Raw genomic sequence first — 23,402 nt, forward strand, 5'->3', positions numbered from 1 at the left:
ACTAAAGCTCGAGAGCTAATTTTACTGGCTCGAGGCAACCCTATATCCCATGATGCAAGGTGATGACTACCCAGATCTCGTTTGGTAGCTAAGGAAATTATGTAATACATTCCTCCAACTGGAGAGGAGGAGGAAGAGGTAATAATAGTAATAATAATAATAATAATAATAATAATAATAATAATAATCCCCCGAAAAAGATCAACCTGATCTAGTGACACTAGGAAGCTGATTAGTTGGAAAAATTGGATCAAGACTCTTAAGGGAAGAGGCACAATCTTCTCAGTCTGACCAGGCTAGGGGGATGGTGGGCGGGACACAAGAAAGAAGGCGAGAGAAGACAACTAACATGGAACGTTATGGTAGGTACATAACTTCTTAATGTTAAGTTGTCAATCTCGCCTTCATTCTTGCTGGATGGGACCGCGTCCCTAGCACCTCTATCCTGGGTGGCTCAATGGAACAGACTCTTGAGAACGGTGGAACCAAAATTCGCTGTCTCTGGAGGCCAAGTCTAATTTGTGATGTGAAGCTAAGGTATGAGGAGAGGCCCATGTGGCTGCTGCACAAATAGTGTCTATTGAAGTCTAGCCTGAAAAGCTGTAGATGTAGCTAGAGCTCTGGTAGAATGGGCTTTTGGCCTAGAAATCAACTCTTTACCTCTGAGCTGATAAATGCAAGTAATCACAGAAGACAGCCATCTAGATAGAGTTACCTTGGATACTGGAAGGCCTTTCCTGTTCTCTGCATAGGATAAAAACAGTTGATCAGATTTCCTAAAATGTTTGGTTCTGTCCAGATAATATCCGAGTTGGCGGTGAACATCAAGATAATGTAGTTTTTGTTCCGCTCTATTAGAATAATTTGGGGAAAAAAATGGAAGATCAATGGATTGATTTAAGTTCATCTGCGATGCCACTTTGGGTAAGAAAGATGGATTAGTCCTTAGAGAAACTCTGTCTTTGTGGAAGATTAAGTAGGGAGGACGAATGCAGAGGGCATGAAGCTCAGATACTCTCCTGGCAGAAGTAACGGCGAGTAGAAAGAGTGTCTTCCAAGAAAGAAATTTGAATGAACAGGCAGCTGCAGGTTTGAAAGGGGGAAGAATCAAGGATGTAACATAGTTTAGGGTTTCCTCGGGTAGTCTAATGTTGTTTAAGCTACACAGCTGCTTCTGACTGCCTCTGAAATCAAGCTCTCTCTCTATCCCTCCCAGGTCTTTCCCTGCACAGCATGAGGCAGAAAAGAACTTTGCCCTTTTCGAGCGACTACTCTACTATTGCCCACAACCTGTAAAAACAAAACAGGTCATTATCTGGTCATTTTAGTATAGACTTTAAAGTAAAGTATTATTTAAGGGTCCTCAGCACTAGCACGAACCTCCTTAGGCTTACCCAAACAAAAAATCCAAGCTTGTTTGCATATACTCCACTTAAACTACAGAACACACTCTAAAACTAAGGCAAACAGCTATAAAATTTTAAAAACAAGCTCCCAAAGCATAGGAATTGAACCTGATGTTTGTTTAGATGAAATTACTCACCTGCAAGTTAATTATTCAGGAGTTACATCTTGAAACCTGGGCTCTTATGGCTTAGTAAACCCGCTCATGAAAGCACTCACTTTTCTCGTGCTCACTCCCCGCCCTGCCCCCTATTCCCACCCCCAGTACTGTACTTTGTAACCTCAAACCACTCCCCTACTGTCCACTAACTTCCTGTACCTCACTACCGCCTCTAAGATCAAACGGAATATGACACCACCCAGGAAGCTTATCATACTAACTCTTTTTCCCCTCCTACTTGTCCCTTACCTAGCTACCCTATATGAAACCTGGTCTTACATAGGCTTCCACCACCCAGGCTACCAAACCAACCCCTTCCCCATAATTAACAACAGAGGCCATGACTCAACTCCCTACTCACCCTCCTTGTTAGAACTCAAACGCTATGTAATTATCAAACCTACCAATATTAGGCCAAATGATAAACATTACTACAAACTTCTACTCAAAGCCCTCAAATTCATTACCACTCTGAATCACAGACTAGCCACAGATGGTGATATCCACCCCAACCCTGGCCCTTCCCTTCCACTCAATTCTAATTCCACCCTATCCTCCCCTCCACTTCTCAGTCTAAACTCTAGACCCTTTAACTCTCTTCTGACCCGTCATCTAAACATCAGAAGTGTAAATAATAAGATTCACAACCTACATGCCCTTTTAGCTACTTGTTCCCCAGACCTACTATGTCTCACAGAAACCTGGCTTAAACCAAGTACGAAAGACACACAGATAATCCCACCAGGGTATGATATACTAAGAGCAGACCGAATAACTGGCAAAGGTGGCGGTGTAGCCATACTCTACAAAAATACATTACAAACCCCCCGTGCCTCTCCACAACCCCTCCTAACAAACAATGCCGAAATTCTACTTGTAAAACTTCAACCAAACAAACATAAAAGCATAAATATAGCATGTATTTACATCTCCCAGGCAACAATAATAACAAAACCTTAGAGGACTTTCTCCACTGGTTAACTCAAACTCACCCCCAGGAATCCATAGTGTTAGGTGACTTCAACATTGATTGGAATTCCTTCTCATCTAGCTCCCCATCTAGCAGCATAAATCTACATGGCTTTTCTCAGCTCATATCCACTCCTACCAGACTACGTAAACCCCAAAACAAAGACAGCATCCTGGACTGGATCCTTACTAATAAAGATCCTGACCAGTACTCAGCAGGTACTCACCCAGAGGACATGAGTGATCACTTACTCACCTATGTTATCAAATTCAAGAAAATCACCTCCCTTCTTATAACCATAAAAAAAATCAGGAACAATAATAAATTCAATGCCTCCATTTTTCAAACTGAACTTAAAGCCCACAACTGGACAATACTCAAGACTCTTCCTCTTGAAGAGGCAGTTATCTACTTCAACACCACCTTCCTTAAGATTCTAGATTCCCATGCTCCAATACGGTCCATTAGAACTAAAACCAAAACCGCACCATGGCTCTCTAAGGAAACAAAATCCAAAATCCTATCTAGAAACAAGATGTGGGTCACATGGCGTACCTCTAAAGACCCACACTCCCACCTTCCGGCAACTTAGAAGTGAAACTAAAAGAATGATCTTAAATGATAAAAAAAACTTCTTCCTCCACCTCCAACACAAACACCTTAATAATCTGCAAAAATTCTGGGCAGGCTTAAACAAGCTCCTGCACCCAGGCCAGGCAACCACCCCCACTCCAACAGCTTGCAAACAACAGTGCCCTGTAAACATTGCTAACACATTCAATAGTTTCTTCACAGAAACTATACAATCCCTGGCTACACAATTCAAACAAACAACCAGCCCACTCCACTACCCATGCCAGCAGAATACTACAACTACATCAGATCATCTATTTACCTTCGATCCAGTACCCATATCCTCTATAACATCCCTTCTTAAAAAACTAAAACCCACTAAGCTAGCAGCTGACCTTCTCCCAGCTGAGTTTCTGCAAAAAGCAGCTGAGGCCATATCCAATCCCGTCTCCATAATCATAAACCTTACCTTGTCAGAAGCCTTCATCCCCTCCATATGGAAAATGTCCCACATCATTCCTCTCCATAAAGGTGGTAGCTCACTAGAGCTAACCAGCTACAGACCTATAGCTATACTCTCACCCCTGGCCAAAATTATGGAAAAGTGTGTCCACAAACAACTGATGGAACACCTCACCAAAAATAAAATTCTAGCCAACTCCCAACATGGCTTCAGGCCAAATCACAGTACATCATCAGCCTTACTATCCTTTTCTAATACCATCAATAACTTCAGAAACAATAATAAACTATCTGCTCTTTTCTTAGACCTCTCCAAGGCCTTTGATATGGTGAACCACATTCAACTCCTCCATACATTAAAAAAACTATCACTCAGCAATTCCACGCTGAAATGGTTCCAATCGGCAACAGGCTGTTCTATGGCAGGACAAATTATCCACATGCCTACCTGTTACACTTGGAGTTCCCCAAGGATCTATTCTTGGCCCTCTTCTCTTCACCATCTTTGTTAATGACCTGCCCACAATCACCCCCCATGCCACATGCATTCAATATGCAGATGATTCGACCATCAGCACTGCCTCCAACCTGGCAGACCTCACTGCTTCAACCCAAGACACCTTCTACCTAATAGAAAAATGGCTCTCAAGTCGTCAACTAGTTCTCAACTTCAACAAAACAAAACTACTTACTTTCTCACCCACTAACAAGACTCTTCCCCCCACCTTCTCTATTACATCCTCCAATGGAATCACTATATCACCAGAAGCTCACACAAAGCTATTAGGTGTTACCATTGATAACTCCCTTAAATTTGACACCCATTTCAATCTAACCACCAAATCAAAAACACTTTCTCACTCCTCACGCTAAAATTACAATTGCCAGCACACACCTACTATCAACTCTTTTCTATGCCTCCCTTTTACAAACCTAAACAAGACAACCCTTAACAAACTTGCTTCTTGTTACAATCACATAGCTAGATGTGCCACAAATTCCACCTTTAGAACGCACCACTGCACTAACTTGAAGCAACTAGGGTGGTTAGAGTTTTCCAGCCAACTCCATTTCAACCAACTCAAAACGGCTCACCACATACTGCATCACCCAGAGAAAACACCAGCTCTGAAAAACATCATTCACCCCTATATTAACCTGCAATCTTTACGCTCCTCCAATAAGATCTTAGCTCAAACTACCAAAGCCAATAATTCTGCTGGGGATTCTCTATTCTCAAACTTTGTAGGTAAAATGTGGAACTCCCTACCAACCATGCTCACCTCAGAATCTTCACTCCTACAATTCAAAAAAAAAGCTTAAACCCCATCTCAATACTCTCTGGCAATATCCCTGTTCCAAACCTGATTAAACACTATCATTTACCCTTCTCTTACCTCACTATCCTTAACCGCTTTTTAACAAGGCACCTCACCTTTGTAACTGACCTATGTTTTTGTTTATAAGCTGCTGTTATTTTTTTCCCAAGATGTAATGTATCTTTATATTGTATTTAGAACTCAACTATCTTCCTTTTTTTGCATTAACAATGTTCATATGTCTGTTATGTACCTGGAGCTTTTCTCCCCGGGCCTCCGCTGAAAATGGACATGTATCCAGTCGGACTCTCCCGGTTAACAAATGTTAAGTAAAATAAAATAAAATAAAATAAATAAATAAATAAATAAATTTTAAAATTAAATTTAGATCCCACTGTGGTGGGGGGTCTCTAATCGGAGGTTTAAGTAAAAAAATACCTCTAAGGAATGCCTTGCAAAGTTTATGTGACATGATGTTGTGGTCCAACAAGCCTATATGAAAATTTGAAATGGCTGCCAGCTGAACTTTTACTGTGGAGGAAGAAGATCCTGAATGAAAAATCTCGGCTAGGAAGTCCAAGACCGAATGAATTGGAGCAGTAAAGAGGTCTATATTCCTAGCTTTTGCCCAGAAGGAGAAACGTTGCCATTTACTAGTGTAAATCCTTCTGGTGGAAGATTTAAGGGAAGCTACTATGATATCCTGGACGGGATTAGAAATCATAGGAAGCCTGGCTAGGGATGGAAGTGGAGCAACCAAGCAGTGAGGTTGAGAGAAGGTATGGATTGGTGCAGCTGTCCCGACTGGTGGGTCAGAAGATCTGGAACCGGGTCCAGATGCCATGTCTGTACCAAAAGATAACGATGTAGGAATGGAAACCATATCTGTCGAGGCCAATAAGGGGCAATGAGAATCAACTTGGCTCTCAAGGCGGTTGCTTTCTGAATTACTTGTGGTATCAGAGGAAAAGGAGGAAAGGCATAAAGTTCCCAGGGCCAATCTTGGGTTAGAGCGTCTCTAGGGGGATGGCCTGGAAGGGGGAAGAGAGAGAAGAAGTCAGGGCATTTGCTGTTTTGAGGTGTAGCAAAAAGATTGCAGCAAGGAAGGCCCCACTTCTGAAAAATCTCTTCCGTCACAGATTGAGAGACCACTCGTGAGGCATGAGAATAGCTCTGCTCAACCTGTCCGCTATGATGTTGGATTTCCCGGGGATATGCATTGCTATCAGAAACCGCTGAGAAGAGATTGCCCACTGCCAAAGTCTGAGTGCCTCTCGACACAGTGGATAGGACTTGGTTCCGCCCTGCTTGTTGATATACCACACTACGGACATATTGTCCATTTGGACTGCAATAGTTCCCAGGGGAAGAGAGTCGTGGAGGGCTTGCAACGTTAAAAGCACTGCTCTCATCTCCAGGACATTTATGTGCAGGTGGCATTCGAAAGGTTGCCAAGTATCCTGCCCTGATAATGCCTCCCCCACCCGATCAGGGAGGTGTCCGATGTAACCATGGCGACCGGGGCGGGAGGAACAAAGGGTCTGCCCTGATGGACTTGAGGGGACAATATCCACCAGGTCAGATGCCTTTTGCAAATTGGAGTTATTATGATCCTGTGATGCATGGGAAGTTGTTGAAAGGACCATTGGGTGAACAGCATCCATTGTAGGAGACGCATGTAAAAGCAGGCAAGGGGAAGAAGTGTTATGGCGGCCGCCATAAGACCCAATACTTTCAGAGCAAATCTGGCCTGAATTTTGTTGCTGAGAAGAATCACATGGACGTGGTTTTGAATGTCCAAGATCCTTTGGTCTGTTAACTTTGCTGAAAGTTGTACAGTGTCCAATTTGGCGCCTATAAAGGTAATAGATTGACAAGGTGACAAGGCAGATTTTTCAAAATTTATAGAAATCCCTAGCCCTCTGCAAATGTGAATGGTGTAATCTCTGGCTTGGAGAAGTTGATGCCTGGTGGTGGCAGTGAGGAGCCAGTCATCTAGATATGGAAACACCTGGAATCCTTGGTGTCTCAGGTGAGCCGTAACCACTGCCATACATTTGGTGAACACTCTGGGGGCTGTAGTGAGTCCAAATGGCAGGACTCTGAATTGGAAGTGACTGGCCCCCAGCCGAAAGCGGAGAAACCTTCTGGAGCACCTGTGAATTTTTATGTGATAGTACGCATCCTGAAGGTCCACCGAGCACATCCAATTATCCTTGCCCAGAAAGGGTAGAATGGACTGAAGCGTGACCATCTGGAATCTTGTTTTCTTTACAAACTTGTTTAGTTTGCTGAGATCTAATATTGGTCTCCAGTCCTCTGTCTTTTTTGGTACTAAAAAGAACCTTGAGTAGATTCCGGATCCTATTTGGTCTGCTGGGACTGGCTGGATGGCTCTTTTTGCTAGCAGTTTTGATATCTCTGGTACTGCTAGTTCCCTTAGACCGGGTGGAACGTCTGGAAGGGTTCCCTTTTGCTGAACTGGGGTTTGAATAAAGGGAATTTTGTAACCCTCGGATATAATCGACTGTACCCATTTGTCTTGAGAAAAAGAAAGCCAGGCTCTTGGGTACAGTGATAATCTTCCCCCGACTGCCTCTGAAGGTGGACAATTGGGCAACATCTCAGGGATGCTGGAAGGGTTTGTCAGAGAGAGGCTCCCTGCTACCCTGATTCTGCGGACCCCCTCTGCCTCTAGGGTGGCGTCTGTTTTTGTTACCCCCTCTGCCTCTGGTGGTAAACTGACCTCGTGCGTCAGGCATGACTCCTTGAGATTTGCGGAACCACATTTTCCCTCCCTTCTGACCTTTTGGATAAGGTCTTGAAGGGGTGGAGAAACTGACTCCTACGGCAGAAAGAGTCTTGCCATCTTGTTTGCATCTAGTCAAGGTGTCTTTCACTTGAGGTCCGAACAAGGTCGAACCATCAAAGGGAGAGTTTGTGAAGGACGCCTTGAAGGGGTCTGCAAAATTACAAAGCCGCATCCAGGATTGACGCCTTAAAGCCACTCCTGTACCTTTGGCCCATCGGCTGCGTATGAAATGAGCCGCATGGAGGAGTTGACAACAGAGTTTAGGATTCCTAGCTGTGAGTTAATTTTATCCTGGGACCCAGAAACTGATGGATTCTGTAAAACTTCTCACAACTCTTTAAGAACATCTCTTTGAAGGCGGGTGAAGTGACACAAGTAGTTCAACGATCGCATGGCAAAGGTCGCTGAAGAAAAAAATCCGCTTGCCGTACCTATCCATAGTCCTGGAATCCTTGTTAGGAGGATGGACAGGTACTGAAGGATCAGCTAGTTCCTTCTTGGTGGCTGCAGCCACCACCATGGCATCAACCGGGACACCTTTTGTCAAATATTGCCTATCAGGTGGGGCCGTAATGAATTTAGAAGGCCTCCGAGGAATGGGTTCCACCGAATCCAGGGCCATCCACGCCTTCCGAGCCACCACGTCCATAAGAGGGTCGAAAGGTGGAGACACCCAGGAGGTGGAGGGTTGAGACCCGAACGCCTCCAGGTATACTGACTCGTCCTCGGAAGGATTAAGGGAAGGCCAGTTTCCCCTCTGCTTAAGGAGTTCAAGGATGTCTGAGAAAGAGACATCCTCAGAGGGGGACCTTGGGGATCCCTCCGACTCATCCAAGTCAGTATCAGATGTAATAGTCTCGGGGGAGTCTAGATGTTTCCTCTTACATGTCCTCTTATGCGGAGGTTCACCTGACGGGTCAGGAGAAGCCTCGGAAGAGGAAGATATTCCCAATGGGGAAACCTGAGGCATTGGATCTCTGGGTCTGGGAGCAAGAGAGTGGGAAAAGACATCAGCAGGCACTGTAGTGGGAGGAGCTGATGGAACTGACCATTGACTATGCCCTGTGGCTAGTACACTCCTCATCACCTTGAAGGCTCCCCCATCAGAGAGGCCAGAAAGTTCCCGCTCTGAAGAGATAGGAACCCCAGGCTGCACCAACAGGGATGGCTCCGAGGCCGATGTCGGGGCTGAGCTCACCAGCGCAGAAGCTCAGAGAGGGAGAATGGGGTCAGACAAGGGTCCGATGCCACTTGCCCCCTCGGAGCAGATGAGAGAGACCAGATGCCCGGATCCCTCCAATGAAGGCATCAAGGAGGAAATCGGAGCAGAGGATGACGGAGCCAAAGGGGGGGGGTGGTATCGGCTCCAAAGTCACAACAGTCACGGCTCTGAGGAGCTCCGTCTCCGAGCTCTGTAAGAGAGTCAAAGGAGTAATGTTAGGTGGATGTGTGATAGCTACCGTCTGTTGAGACGGGCTATGGAGCATTTGGGCCAATGCCTGAGACTTTAATAGTCTACTCACCACTCTCTCAAGGTACAGCCTGGATGACCGAGAAGAACTGCTCCGATGGCTCCGCCCGAGAGCAGGGTGATCCCGAGCCAACGTATCTACTCCAAGAAGGGATCTTGATCTCTTTTGAGATAGGTGGAGCCGAAGGAGTCGATACGCCGCTCCAGCCGAGCCGACACTGAGTGCCCAGATTTAGCAGCATCGGCGCCGGATGGAGCCGATACTGTAACTTGTAACATAGAAGGATCGGCTCCAGCCAGAGCCGATCTCGACACAGAAGGAGAACCAGTAGCCGATGGCTTAGGACTTGAAGCGGGCTTAACTGGTTTCGAGGGCTTCCGAGCTGACTTAGTCGGGGAGCTCTCAGGCTTTAATAAGCCCCTCAGTATTAATTTATTTCCTGCAGGACTCTTGGGCTGAAGGCATGACAGATAGCACAAGAGTCCTGCAGGTGCAGAGGTCCCAGGCAGTAAACACAAGAAGTGTGACCATCTGTCAGAGACATCTTCTGACAGCACGAGTCACACTTTTTGAAGCCTGAGACCTTTGTGTCCTTCGACATAACTGTGTCGAGAAAACACTAAGTAACAAAAAACACAAACACACACACAATAAACACCCAATCCAATAATAAAAATTTAAACAGGGATACAAACACACTCAAGCACCACACAAAATCCCTGACAGAAAATTAGGAAAAGGGGGAGGCTTAAGGCCTAACTTAGGGGAAGGGATAAATAACCAGAAAAATAGGGTAACACTAACGGGAATAGGGTTAAATTAATCGTTAAGAGTTTACACAACAACAATAGTGACTAAAACTAAAGGGGTGAGACTAACGATCTGAATTTTGAAAAACTTACCAGGAGCCGGTAAAAAAAGCACCTCGCAAGCGAAAGCGGCAAACGAGATCTGGGTAGTCATCACCTTGCATCATGGGATATAGGGTTGCCTCGAGCTGGTAAAATTAGCTCTCGAGCTTTAGTAAGTGGCCGAGTCGGAGACGAGGATCGGCTCCGAACCCATCCAGCAAGAATGAAGGCGAGATTGACAACTTAACATCAGCTCCTATACATAAGAAAATTGGACTATACATGGATGAACTACTGATTTTTATGTCTAAACCAGAAAAAGATTTAGAGGTGGTTTTCCAATAGTTATTTTTTTTCATGCATTTTTTTCAAGTTACTAAATCACAGAAGTAAAGCTAGTGATGTCTTTGTTGATTTCACCTTAGTGATAGGCTTGTCACTAAGCTCACATTTTTGGACAACCAGAATAATTTCAGATCTCTAAGGCGAAGGATGGCCCCAACTCTGTTAAGAGACCACAAACCATCATATGAAGATATTCTTTTTCGGTCCATTGAATTTGTTAAGGAATGGGTCCATGGAATTTGTTAAGGAATGGTAAAGTAATCTCTTTTGATATGCTACAGAATCCAGACCATCATCTGATTTATCTTGCTATTCTCAAGGTCTTCCTATACCTCTGCCTGATGATTCTTTTAAGCTTAAAAATGTAATCGAGTCCTTCATCTGGGTTTCCTCTAAATTGAGGATAGCATGACACATTTTAGGACTGGGCCTCCTAGAGTTGAAGTTTTATCTGGTTGCAGACAGGCTGAAACTTTTTTCAAGGTTTAGCCTCTTGATCTATCATTAACCCTTGAGAGGGAATAATGATAAATCACTAGGTGGGTGTAGGTCTTATTTTTGAAGAGTCATAAAAACTAATGGCTGCTCCAACAACCCTAAGCTTTTCCAGTAGCAGAATAATACATCAGGTAAAATGGGCTTTGAAATTATGTAATACTCTAAGCTGGTTGCCTGATGCGACTCTAGTCACAGATGGCACCTGTTGTGAGATATGCAGAGGGCAATTGTCTGAAATCATTGATTTTATTGTTACACTACATTTCCAGGAACTACTATTAAATAGCAAGGATTCCATCCCTCAGTCAGAATTCCAGGTAGTCTAACGGTGACCCCCAGATATTATGTGCTGTTTGCAATGTTAGCCAGGAAATTAGAGAAACTTAAGGTCACAAGGGTCCCACTACAAGCCTGTCCAAAGTTAATCCATTAAATATTGAATAGTAGAGCAGGAAAAGCTATGAGAAATGGTATTCTCAGTTGCCTACATAGAATCTTAATTACCGCTGAAGTGAATTTGACAAGCAAGAACAGATTGACATGGGAGAGGAGCTAGGAGTAAGTATATCTAGTCAGCAATGGCTGGACCTATTGCAAGCACCCAGATACACTGAAAAATTCCACAAATTTAGATTCTCTAGTTGGCAGCACATGTTCAAGTTATTTTGCACTCTTTCAAGGCTACACATAGTTTCTCCAAGTACAGCCCAAGTCTGCTGGAGACATCAGGAAAATGTTCTGGGCGATTAGTCTCATCTTTGGCGAATGTCTGGGCGTTGGAAGATTCAACAAAGACTTTCAAGATGCATTTATTGCAGTCTTTCTTAAGCCCCCACAGCTCTCACCATTTCTACTTTTGTTTGGGCTGAATACAGCCCCCCCCCCACATAAATCAGTTACATAATTTGCTAGTGTTGGTGACCACAAAAGTGTGCCCAAGATTATGAAAATTAAGAACCCCCTCCCTTTAGTCTGACATTATTAGCTTAATATATAGCATTAAGGAGATAGCGCTAGCAGGGGTAAGTGAAAACATGAAAACAGGGATGAGCTTTGCTTTATGATGTGTCAAGAAATGAAATACTGCCAGCACAGCTAGCTTGAATTTTGTAAATAATTATATGTCATTTGTGAATATTGAAATGATTTATACAAGATGCTTGTGTTACAACGGTATTAGAACTGTATGTCATGTGTATATCAAACTGGTTTGTACAGACGTGTGTTGAAAATATATTTTATAAAGTGTTTGCATCTGAAATGTATCCACAGTGTGCCCTACTAGGAGAAAACAGAAATGTACATGCACTATTGTAACTGTCTAAATGTATATATTTTAACAGTGAAAAATGGAATACAGGAGGTTAACTTCAGTACAGCAAATGTTAGGAAAATAGCTGAAATTAAAATACTTTATAGGCTACTCAATAAAAGATGGTATTTTTCAGTTTTCAGTGCAGCTAGAGAGACAGAGTCTGTGCTGAGAAGCTTTCTGTATTGTCTTTAGGGTGCATTAATTACTAGTCTTGAAAGCATGAAGGAATGCAATTGTTTTATGACTTCCAGCATCTGCCAAAGATCTGAGGTCTAAGTATTTTCACAGGTAGATGCTAAATACTGCCAGCTTCCAGCAGTGGAGGTTTTGCCTGGGAACTAGAGTCAGATGACAAGAAGTGATTTCATTCTGCAAGCTATCCCAGCAGTAATATTTGAGATATTAATTTGAGAAGTCTCTTAGTAAGACGGAGCATTCTGCATTCTGTCTTGGACCTAACAACAACTAAAAGATCCATTCACCATATCTTCCTTGCTCTATTAAGTTCTTACATTATAGTAATTCTCTTGGATATAGTCAGGAATATAGTAAAGCTTAGTTTAGATATTTTTCTTTCTTTATTTGAGATTGTCTTGCAATGTATTAAATATTTCCTGTGGTTTTGAACTCTGATGTTACAGTGAATATACATTTAGCATTGTCTTGTTCTTTTATTATTTATTATTAATTATATTTAAACCTTTCATTGTGGCTAATCTGTGCAGAGATATTTAACTTATGAGAGTACTTGCATATTTATTTGGTGACACTGTGTGGATCACTCCTAATAGCCTTGCTTTTGGTCAAACTACCATTTGCATTAGTACTGATATTACACAGTAAAATTTGACACCCTTTGTTAAGGTCCTTAAAATAGCTGATAAGGGGGTTCTGGTGTGAGTGGTAACTACTTTATAGTCTAGGCATAAGGGGGCTTAGCTAGTAAACCTGTGCAAGCCTTTCCTAGGGGGTGTGTGTGTCAGCTATTTGGGCAGAAACATGGAGCACAGGTTGGACAGGAAAGTGTGGGAGGACTTGGCTTGGAACTCTGGCTAAGGACTCAACTCTATAGCTGTGCCAGTGGGAAGTCTTATTGGGGATCTGGAGAAAGAGGGAAAAAACAGCCTCGGACTGACTGCGGTCTCTGTGTACTCTTAAGGGAAATTGCACTTGATGCAGAGAACTGCATCTGGAAATAGTGTGTGTACCTTTCATCCTCCCAGTGTACATCCCCCACTGGTGCCAGTGGTGAGGATTAAGGCTCCTTGATTACTGATCCAGTGGTGCGTCACATGGTAGACCATGAACACGTCTAAGGTCTTATTACTTTAAAATATTCTCATACAAGTGGGTTGAATTTGGTTTTGGATTAGGATACAAAGTTCCTTGTTATCATCAGGTTTTATTTTTGTCAATAGACACTCTGTACTAAAATTTCATATGGCTACAGAAAATATCCAATGTTTTTTTTATCATAATGCAATACTTTGTTTTATGTGTTGAAATGTTATCTTATTTACTTCTATCAATAGATTTTTTTAAACTAAAAAGGTGTATAACTTGTCAGTTTTCAGAAGTGAAAAATGGGAGATGTGGGCAGGAGAATAGTAGAAATAAGAAATTTGCAGTTTAGAATATAGATGTCATTCTTCAATACTAATAGTAATAGTAATGCAGCTGGTTTTACTTGTGCTGTTAGAATATAGATGTCATGGAGACAGTAGTGATTAAGATACTATAGAGAGCAAATCGGTGAATATGAAACAGCAGATTAAAGTGACATCATAGTATTAGAAGAGACTTTCCAAAAGTGTTGGGGAGATTAAAACAGAAATGAAATAAGACTCCAAGCTGGAATAGGAATACTGAAATAATGATAGATAATTAAAAACACGAAGGGGCCAGCGGTTGGGAAGATGATGCAGTGACCTTTGAAGGTAGAAGGACATGAAGGCTGAAAGAAGGGTACTGAGTTTAACTTTGTCCTTGTTGCTACCATGTTTGAATATGATCCATGAAGGACCATTTCACTTATCTATTTTACAAACAAGCAATCAAATATTCAAATAAACAAAAAATGCTTCCAAAGCAATGGAAGTGAAGAAAAATAAAATAAAAAGGACAAATGCCCAATTATCACAAATACTGGGTGAGCAAGATTCTCCTCTAGTACAATATTGCATTACCAGATAAGAAGGTAAAAGACTTTTGCCTATCAAACTCCAATATCCTAATCATTTAAAGTAGTCCTTTTCTTCTTCTACAGAAGTGAATGACATGGTGAAACTGACCTTGTCTATTAACAGGCAGCAAAGCATACTGGTTAACAGCAATCAACTAGAAAGTGTCTAATCCGATAATGAAGCCTGTAGTAGCTCTATATTAGCCAACTGCAAAGAAGATAAAAGTCCTAAAGTATGAAGATGCACTCAAAAACACAGCTAAGCTCATTGTTTTTCCCTATCTGTGAGTAGTGGTGGTGGCACTGCAGAACCGTACACAACTTCCCCCAAACACCCACACACCTCTAACAAAAAAAAAAAAAAAAAAAAAAAGTCTAAATGAATGGTAATTTAGGAATTGATCTCTATACCCACAACATATTTATCTTGAACAGTTAGGTCTAGATGATGAAAAGAAAACTCTACAAAGGTTATTATGCCCTGCACACGTCATTCAAACAACAAGGGCTAATGCATAAAAATATTTATATTTCAAATTACCATGTATTCGACGTCTCGCAGACCATGGGTCTTTCCATTCTTCAACTGCTCAACATAAGACTGAGGCAGATCAAGTTTAGGACTGGGACAGATAGGAAAGGAGGGAATAAAACAGAATGAATACGTTCTCAATAAGAAGCATAACTTCACAATTTAATTCAGCACACTTATGCAACAATGATTCCTTACTGATCACAGAGGCAATTTGTTCGACTAAAAGAAATGCTGTGAACAGAGCACCAGATTAACTAATGCAGTGAAAGATCCCCTACTTGACCACATACAATACATGGTAATTTGTTTCTTTGTATATAGGTATCTAGAAGGACATCTGTGCTTATTCAATATGTAGGCAAGATTATTTCTGCATTTCTATATACATAAAATAGTGGGACATTATGCCCTGTTTATGTTGCAGAACTGTAATGGAAGATGCCAAGCCATTCAGAAATGCAATGTTTTGTGGCTCCCACATCAAAACAGGATATAATTAGTACACTGAACCCAGGTATAGTTATGATCATCATTTCTAAACAGAAACAATAAAAAAAAATTACCCAGTTGTCAGGGAGCACTGGCAGCCCCCCCTACACTGCACATTTCTAGTGTTCCATCTTATTATAACTTTCAAATGGCTGGTGATATCAAAATACTAGGCCTCCTACTGCAACACTATTATTTTCAGAGTAATGTCTGTGCTGCTCCTTGTTCCTTAAACTGCTTCTTCCTGGGTTTTCAACTGCACACCAATGAATAACGTCACTGTGGGAAACAAAATCTCCTACCTGAAGTTCTGGTGCCTGCATTATCAAATACCTTATGCTCCCTCCTTCAAAGTGAGTTGCCTGGTGACTTATAACTTAAACCTGGAGTTGTATGGTCATGATGGTGGTGGGTTAGTCTACATTAATAGTGGGTTAATGCTCATTATCATAGCTATCCATATCACAGAGCACGACATTTGATAATAACCATCCACCCACCTAGCAAACAAAGTCACTGACTCCAGATATGAAGCTCTGCTTTTCCCACCACCCACGCAGTCAGATATTCAGCCTCCTAACTCTATCAAAAAAGATAAATGTTTACAATTAATGCAAATGTGATGCAGCTGAATACAATAGCCTTACAGGAAAGCTTTACTCACAAAGGAAGTACAGCTACACATGACAATGTGCTAAACACATTCAGTTTTAGCATTTGCAATGCCGCAGGGGCTTTTCTACAGAATTTACAGAAAGCGTCACATTTTGAGTGTGCAAGTTTTCCCAGTTCTCTGAATCTCCCTTGCCTCACTGCTTTTCTTTCCTTAAAGGACTGGGCTTCAATGGTCCTGAACTGTGAAATTAATTTATACTTTATCTACTTTCTGCACAAAGAAATTCAGAAAACTGATCAGCTGTATGAAATCTGACATACTCATGTCAGTATTAATCACGTATATGATACTGCTTCAATGATTTGCAGACTAAAGGAGTTCTTGTTTCACTTTTCTTGACTGCACGTCTGCATTAAGGAATGATAATTACCATAAATGACTGCTATTTACTTTTTAGTGATGTACACATATGTGTGGGGGATGTACCTAAAACAAGTATAACCATACCTGAGAACTGTGAGGGGTATAACCCCAAGGCTCATGGGTTTTATGTAATTCACAGGCATTTGAGCTCATGGCTACAATGCCAGTATAATACTGGCCATTGGCTGTTCCCTTATGTTATATTTATTTATTTTTTGGTTTTCTGCTATTAACATTTTTGTGGATGTTTATAATCACTGGTAGCTTAAGAAGCTCCACATTCATTGTTTTCATACATATAAAGTCAGAAAGAAAACACATGTTTAATTCACCTAGGATTTATTTATTTATATATATTTTTTTCTGTAGGTATGACCCCTTGCCCCATCCTATGTTGTCTCACTTTTTACAACTCTGCCCACCGAAACTCCATCTCTGTGGGGCACATCATGGCAAGTTCATCTGAACAGTTCCCATGTGCAGGTCATAACTTCAGATCTAACTGTGCTCGTAAGATTTATTTCTGCAATGAAGATATAGCACAGCTTAGCATGACTGCGCACGGTAATGTAAGTATGAACTTTCAGGTACAAATTAACTAATAAATAAAAATAAAATAGGTCATATTAGCAGGCAGAATGACATGGCACAGAAAGGCATCTAGATTTGCCAGTGGTAATACAGTGTTAATTACAGGCTTATGGGCTGGGTCAGCCAAGGTAGAGAACTTGGTCGTCATAGTACAGCTTTTCATAGGTTGGTACTAGGCTATCGGCCCCACGGCCTATACAAGCCTAGCCATAATTCCCTGGCTATTTCTTCCCACACTATTTACTTCCTGGTCCCCTGTCTGGCAGGGTGACTGATGTGATCCCCAGGGTGAATTTCCTTTCTCCCATCCAATCGTCAAGGTTCCTTTTGAAGAGGGCCAAAGAGGTGCTCTGCTCGACATGTATGGGCAGTCTATTCCAGAGTCTGGGGAGTCTCTGGGTCAGGAACCTATCCCTCCAGCATGTTTTGTTTATTGTGATGACAAGGTTTAGATCCCTGGAGTGTGTGGCTCTGAGGGATTGGGATTTTTTGTAAGTGTAGCATGTCTAACAGCTCTAGGTTTGACATGGCCTTGTATGTTAAGCAGAGATTGCTTCTGAGTAGACGATATACGACAGAGTATAACTGGAGTTTAAGGCAGTCAGCATAGGGCTAACTCTTTGAGTGATTCTTTCTATTTTGCTGGCGTTGTTCTTGTTGTCCAGGTGTTGCAGGTTACATACCAAATGGGCATTCCTATACCGTTATGGATGAAATAATGGGAGTAATGAGTGATAGTGCAATTCCTTTTTTCTGGATGAAATGGTTAGATTTTTTTTTTTTTTGAAATGATTTTTCCTCCCTGATGTGCCCATAGTTTATAAAAGTTGCCACCTACTGTTCTCTTATCACAAATGTCCTTCGATGTTTAGTGTACTGCCACCTATGTGGTGATTTACATCAATGCCCCATGTATTTAATTGATGATCATGGATATTGCTATGTATGTACCAGACCAGTGGATATTGCTGGTATGTATCGCCAGTTCCGGTTGCATGATGCTTCTGATGTATTGAAAGTTACACACACCTGATGTACAGAAGCATGAAACATATTCTAGCATACACAGGTGTGGCCTCCTCTTCTGGGGCATATTCACAATTTCTGTTTGTTTCCAAATCTTTGTGATCATTTTTGAATTAAAATTTTTTTCTCCTCTTTGTGGCATACCATAGATGGAGGTAAATAAATGAGGGTAAGATTGACCAGTACATGACAAACACACTAGAGAAGTAAATAAACTGTGGGCAGACAAAGGAAGACATTTAACAACAATAGGGGCCAGGGCAAAACTGAGAAAAAAAACATGAGCCAGGTAAGCTGAAGCAAAAAAAGTTCAATTATTCTGACCTGAATGCACAACTTGAACTAAGCTAACATATGCAACAATAACATGAGCAATAATTACAACTCAGAAAACATAGATGAAACAATACATAGATGTGATACAAAGTATTTGGAATATTTGCAAAATACAGAGCAAATTTTGATTATTTGAAAATAGGAGTTTCTCTTATGTAAGATTTCTACATCTACTAAATTCACATAAAAGAAATATGCTAGAGATAGCAATACATAGCAGATAGCAGAAACAGTAAACATAAGCAATTTAAATAGAGAGCAAGGGTAATGGGGTAAAAATACCTGGAAATTCAATGTTTCATTCAAATATTGAATGGCTTGGCATTGAGTCAAAAAAATCTAAAAATCATTGGACTTGCTTCTCACACTCTATCTAAGCTGGGCTTGGCAAAACAGGCAGCCCTAAAAACTTTTATAATACTACTATGAATTTCCAATAATAAAACTATGAAATACTAATATGAAAGTCACATCAATACAGGAATACGTTGGGCAGAAAAAAACATAATACAAAAACCTTAAATGATATACAATTAAAAAATACAAACATACCCTACAATTCAGCATTATTCATGGTTTTCTAATTAGAGAACACATTCCCACATTCTTTCAGGGAACATTGTTAGCATACATTAACAATGTTAGCAGCATGTAATAATGTGTGTTTTTCCATTTCCCATTGTTAAAATAAATAAACAAACTAATTAAGAAAAATAATAAAAGTATAGTACTAAAAAGTAGATTTAAAAGGCAAAGATAAAGAAAATTGCAATTGATTACAAGAGAATAATAAAAAGAACATGATTTTCATTACATAAACCCAAGGAGGTTTTCTCAAGAAATGACCAAATTCAAAGACCAACAAAACTAAAGAAGGAGGAGATAAACAACTGTTCTCAGGAAGACCAGTCTAAATGTGATTCATCTAATCAAAGAAAATTGAATGCTTTCATGTGGAAATGTTGGTGAAATGTTGGTGTATCAACATGGACTATCAACATGGACTTTAATGTTGACAAAAAGAATGCTATATCTGAAAAAGGAACAAAGAAAATTAATAAAGAATGAAAATGGTGATATACAAGAGATTATAAAGACACAGAAAAAATACACTCATGCAGTACACCACACAGAATAGAATACTAATATATAAGAGAGACACATCAGAATACTCTCAAATCCATATATGAAAATCAAATCCATTCAAAAATTTAAAAAAACCTACAAAAAAAAAATTGACCGATACTATGATTTTGGTATTTAATTGCATAAAAATCTGCAAAAATATAAAACTTGTGTGGAGTGTACTAATATGGAGTTCATTAGTAATGTTCAAAGTCATATTGGTACTATGCTTGCATAAGAAAGCAAACTAGAACATCGCCTACAAATTAACCCAAGTTAAAAACATTTACAGGTGGTAGCCACCAGCTTCTCTGAATCCACTCAGTAAGTAAGGCTGGAAATAGTTCAGTAATTTGGTTTACATTCTTCAGGGTCCAATCTTAAGTTTTTTCTCAGAGTGATTATTACTGGTCTACTGGAGAAAGAAGTTGGGACAAATTCTAAAATCCCTGGTGATATATTACCAGCATGATGTATTAAAATATCTGTGTAGGTTTCATACAAACATATAATTATACACAAGTTGCTATTACAGGCTTACTACCAGATTCCAAATCAGTTTATTCTAGAACAAGAATCGGAACCGAACCATAACCTTTCTATGACTGATTGTGAACTCGGTGCAGTATCAATCGTTGAGCATAAATTGTCCTGAAATCTGGAGGCCAATGTGTTACATCTGTACAAGTCCATAACTAATAACCGAAACATTTCATGGAAATTTCCTCATCAAATCCTTTTGTAATTAAAAGAGGACAGTGCAGAAAGGAACCCCATGCAGGCAGCTTTTTACACCCTCTCGAACTACATGTAACCAAATTTAAAGCATAGCACCTGGGGTAAGGTGCATTTACTTGCATGTTTTGTATGAAAGACAATTTGGTGAATCAGTTCTGGCCTGTTTTTCCTTCTGTCATTCTTCATGCTTTCACATCACTCTAATTGTTATCCTGCTTAATGTTTGAAGCAATTATGGTTTTAGGGTGCATTCTAGTGTATTTTTATGGCATAATAAAGCTGGTGTCCTTTTAGACCTGATAATCTATGGCCCTTATTGAATAAAGATTTTTTTCATGCTTGTGAATTGCAGCATGGATCAAGGAATATATCATATGCTAATCAGTATTGCATGTTGGGTAGAAGATGAGGCATGAGATGTGGCCAGAAGGCCAGACAGATATAAAAGAAAAATGAGGAAGAAGTCAGCACTGAGAAAAGAATATGAAGATGGCCAGAAGAGAGCAGTGGAGAAAGTACTAAAAATAAATGTCTCAAATAGGCACAAATGGTTCTAATAAGTCCTTGTTGACCATACTAAGCAATAGAGAATGTTAGCTCACATTTGGATGTCACCTTCAGCTGAGGATATAACTGTTTATTAAATGAGTGAAGTATTTAGTACACTGGATCTTAAATCGTTATTAGCCAGTAAAAGTATAATCACTTTTTGAACTGAGGTAACGCTAAAAAAGTGAGTTATACATTAGAGAAAATTTAAAAATGTCATGCAACAACTATTGGAAGAAATGAGATCATTACTTATAAAAAGTGCAAGGAACATGATGAAACATTAAGGTTAAAATGCAATTTATTGACAAAAGAAAGTAGCACGTCTGATCATCACTATTTGAAATCTGTGGACACATCTCAGTTGACTTCTGGCAATTTTATGAACTTTATTAAGTGCTCGTATAGATAACTATAGTAACAGGCCACATATACTGGCACTGACTCTACTTCTGAATTTGCAACCCCAGAACTTTTAATGGTTGAGCAGATTTCTGAAAGTGTTTTTCAGTAACTAAAATACCATAATTTGACCTGGTGATTCTTACTTCACAATATATGAATTTATAATTTGGGCAAGGCTGTGAATGAGAAAACGTGCCCAGAGTGACTTACAGGTAGGTTGGTTTGATGCCTTTGGAATAAGTACAGTAGCAAGTAATTATTATTCCATGAAGTGTAGCTGAATAGGCTAATGCCTACTAATGGTACAAGAATACTTCTGAATGCCTACTAATGGTACAAGAATACTTCTGAATCCCTCCCGATCTGCCTGCTTCATTCAGGTGGCCATCCCAATGCGGTGTCCATTGCCATGCCTACCTGATCTTCCCTCTGTTCTCCTCTGGACTTTGAGTGAACTGGGGCTGGCATGGATCCTAAGGACATCATGAGGGGGAGTGCTGGCAACTGCTTCTGCTTGTTGGGTAAAGGTCATTACTTATCTTTTATTTCCCTGCCTCCTGCCCTGCATTCATTGGCACATCTGAGACTACACCCCTTGATGGATCACATCCCTCCCTGCCAGCACCTCAGGCACCCGTGCCACTAATCGAAGCCAGGTTGCCAGGGCCATAGTTAGCACTCTATACCATGCCACTGGCAAGAATAATTATGAATCTTCACCTTTTTCATCGTCAGTGATGTTACAGTATATTGACAGCCATAGTGTGCTGCAAATATTGAACATTATGGGATTTTGAGGTCTATCAGGTTGAATGTGGGGAGCTCCTCCCATTTTACATTGCTTATGAAAGAAAAGTCTAATCCACCAATGATGGCCGTTCTGCTGGCATTGAAAATTCTTAGAGTGGGTGCTCCTGGGTCAGTTTTTAATGGCAATATATCATCATATCATCTTATTATTCATAATAAAATGTACAGTTTCTATCATTTAATGTATGTTTTACAGAAGGTAGTCTTGGTACTAGAAACACTGTTTTAGCCTTTCCAGTCCACATTACTGGCCCAAAATGTGACAACATGTACTACTGTGATTTATTATGGTAATATGCAAGTGGAGTTCCTGCCCAAGTCTGTGAGAAAGTTTCAGCAGCAGTAGCAAGGACAGGCTAAAAACTTCCATAACATTTGACTTTGATCATCAGCATTTAAATGTCCATGGTACATAGGCACTACTGACTTACCTGTACTACATGCCAATGTTTTCTGTGCTTATTTAATGTTCTTCTAAGCCTTTTGTTGACTTTTGTTTAAAAGTGACATACAGATTTCAAAACATGGTTAAGAGAGATAAAACATGAATGTACTGCACATGCGCACAGTCTGATCATCAGCCTGAAATGTTCTTAAGTGTGCAGCTTTGATGCCGCTGTTACAAAGTACAACTGTGTCTACTCCTCATCCACTTGTATCACTAAACACAGCTGTGTGACCTTGCTGAATGATAAAACCTCACAATTTGAGTACCCTCTTCCAAGAGTTCTAAAATAGTGGACTCTCTCAGATAACACAAATTAAGAATATTTTTACAAACTGTTTTCCAAAACCATGTTGTACTGCATGCTGTCATTAGCCAAAATAACTCACGAGTACAGAGCCTAATTTATATGCCAACCAATCCTAATTATGCTGGCCACTCTACAGCACTGCAAGTCAATTATTGTAGGGTTGACACTCATAATAGCACTGAACAGTGGCATTTTTGGTTTTTACATTTGATTTTATTGAAAACTGCTCCTCCTCCTCAAAAACAAGCAAAAAGCACAAGTTAATTTTTATGTCAAGATGTTTTTCTTTAACTTGGGGCACATTTCTCATTTATGTATTGTTTTCATTAACTATATATGGAATTCTTGCTTTGGAATAAGGAAAGGAAAAGCACTTTGTGATGAGAACAGCACTGACATGTGGGTTAGAGTTGTCCTTTTCATACACATTTGTTTGCATGCTTCTAATGTTTAGAGTGACTATTTTTAAACATTTAGGGTATATTCTATGGTTTGGGTTTGATTGGGACATTGGTTAGAGTGGATGCCACCACACTGATGTATAGTGGAGAAGGATGGTTTGTTTGTTATGGCATTTTTAGCAGAGATGGGTAGAAGCATTACCTTGACATTGGGACCGAGCTGTTTTAGTATGTTGTGGC

General features: G+C 40.5%; 1 protein-coding gene across 2 annotated transcripts in view; it reads right to left on the minus strand.

Moving 5' to 3' along the window:
* Nucleotides 1–23,402, minus strand: part of CPSF4L (cleavage and polyadenylation specific factor 4 like) — a 498,262-nt gene that overhangs the window by 114,396 nt on the left and 360,464 nt on the right. For both annotated transcript variants that reach the window (XM_044085126.1, XM_044085125.1), the window contains one exon: nucleotides 14,905–14,986. In XM_044085126.1, the coding sequence (XP_043941061.1) occupies nucleotides 14,905–14,986 (82 nt within the window). The remainder of the gene's footprint in view (nucleotides 1–14,904; nucleotides 14,987–23,402) is intronic.

Source organism: Protopterus annectens, chromosome 10.part0 (assembly GCF_019279795.1).
Source record: "Protopterus annectens isolate FY-2018-M chromosome 10.part0, PAN1.0, whole genome shotgun sequence".
NCBI classification, from domain to species: domain Eukaryota; kingdom Metazoa; phylum Chordata; order Ceratodontiformes; family Protopteridae; genus Protopterus; species Protopterus annectens.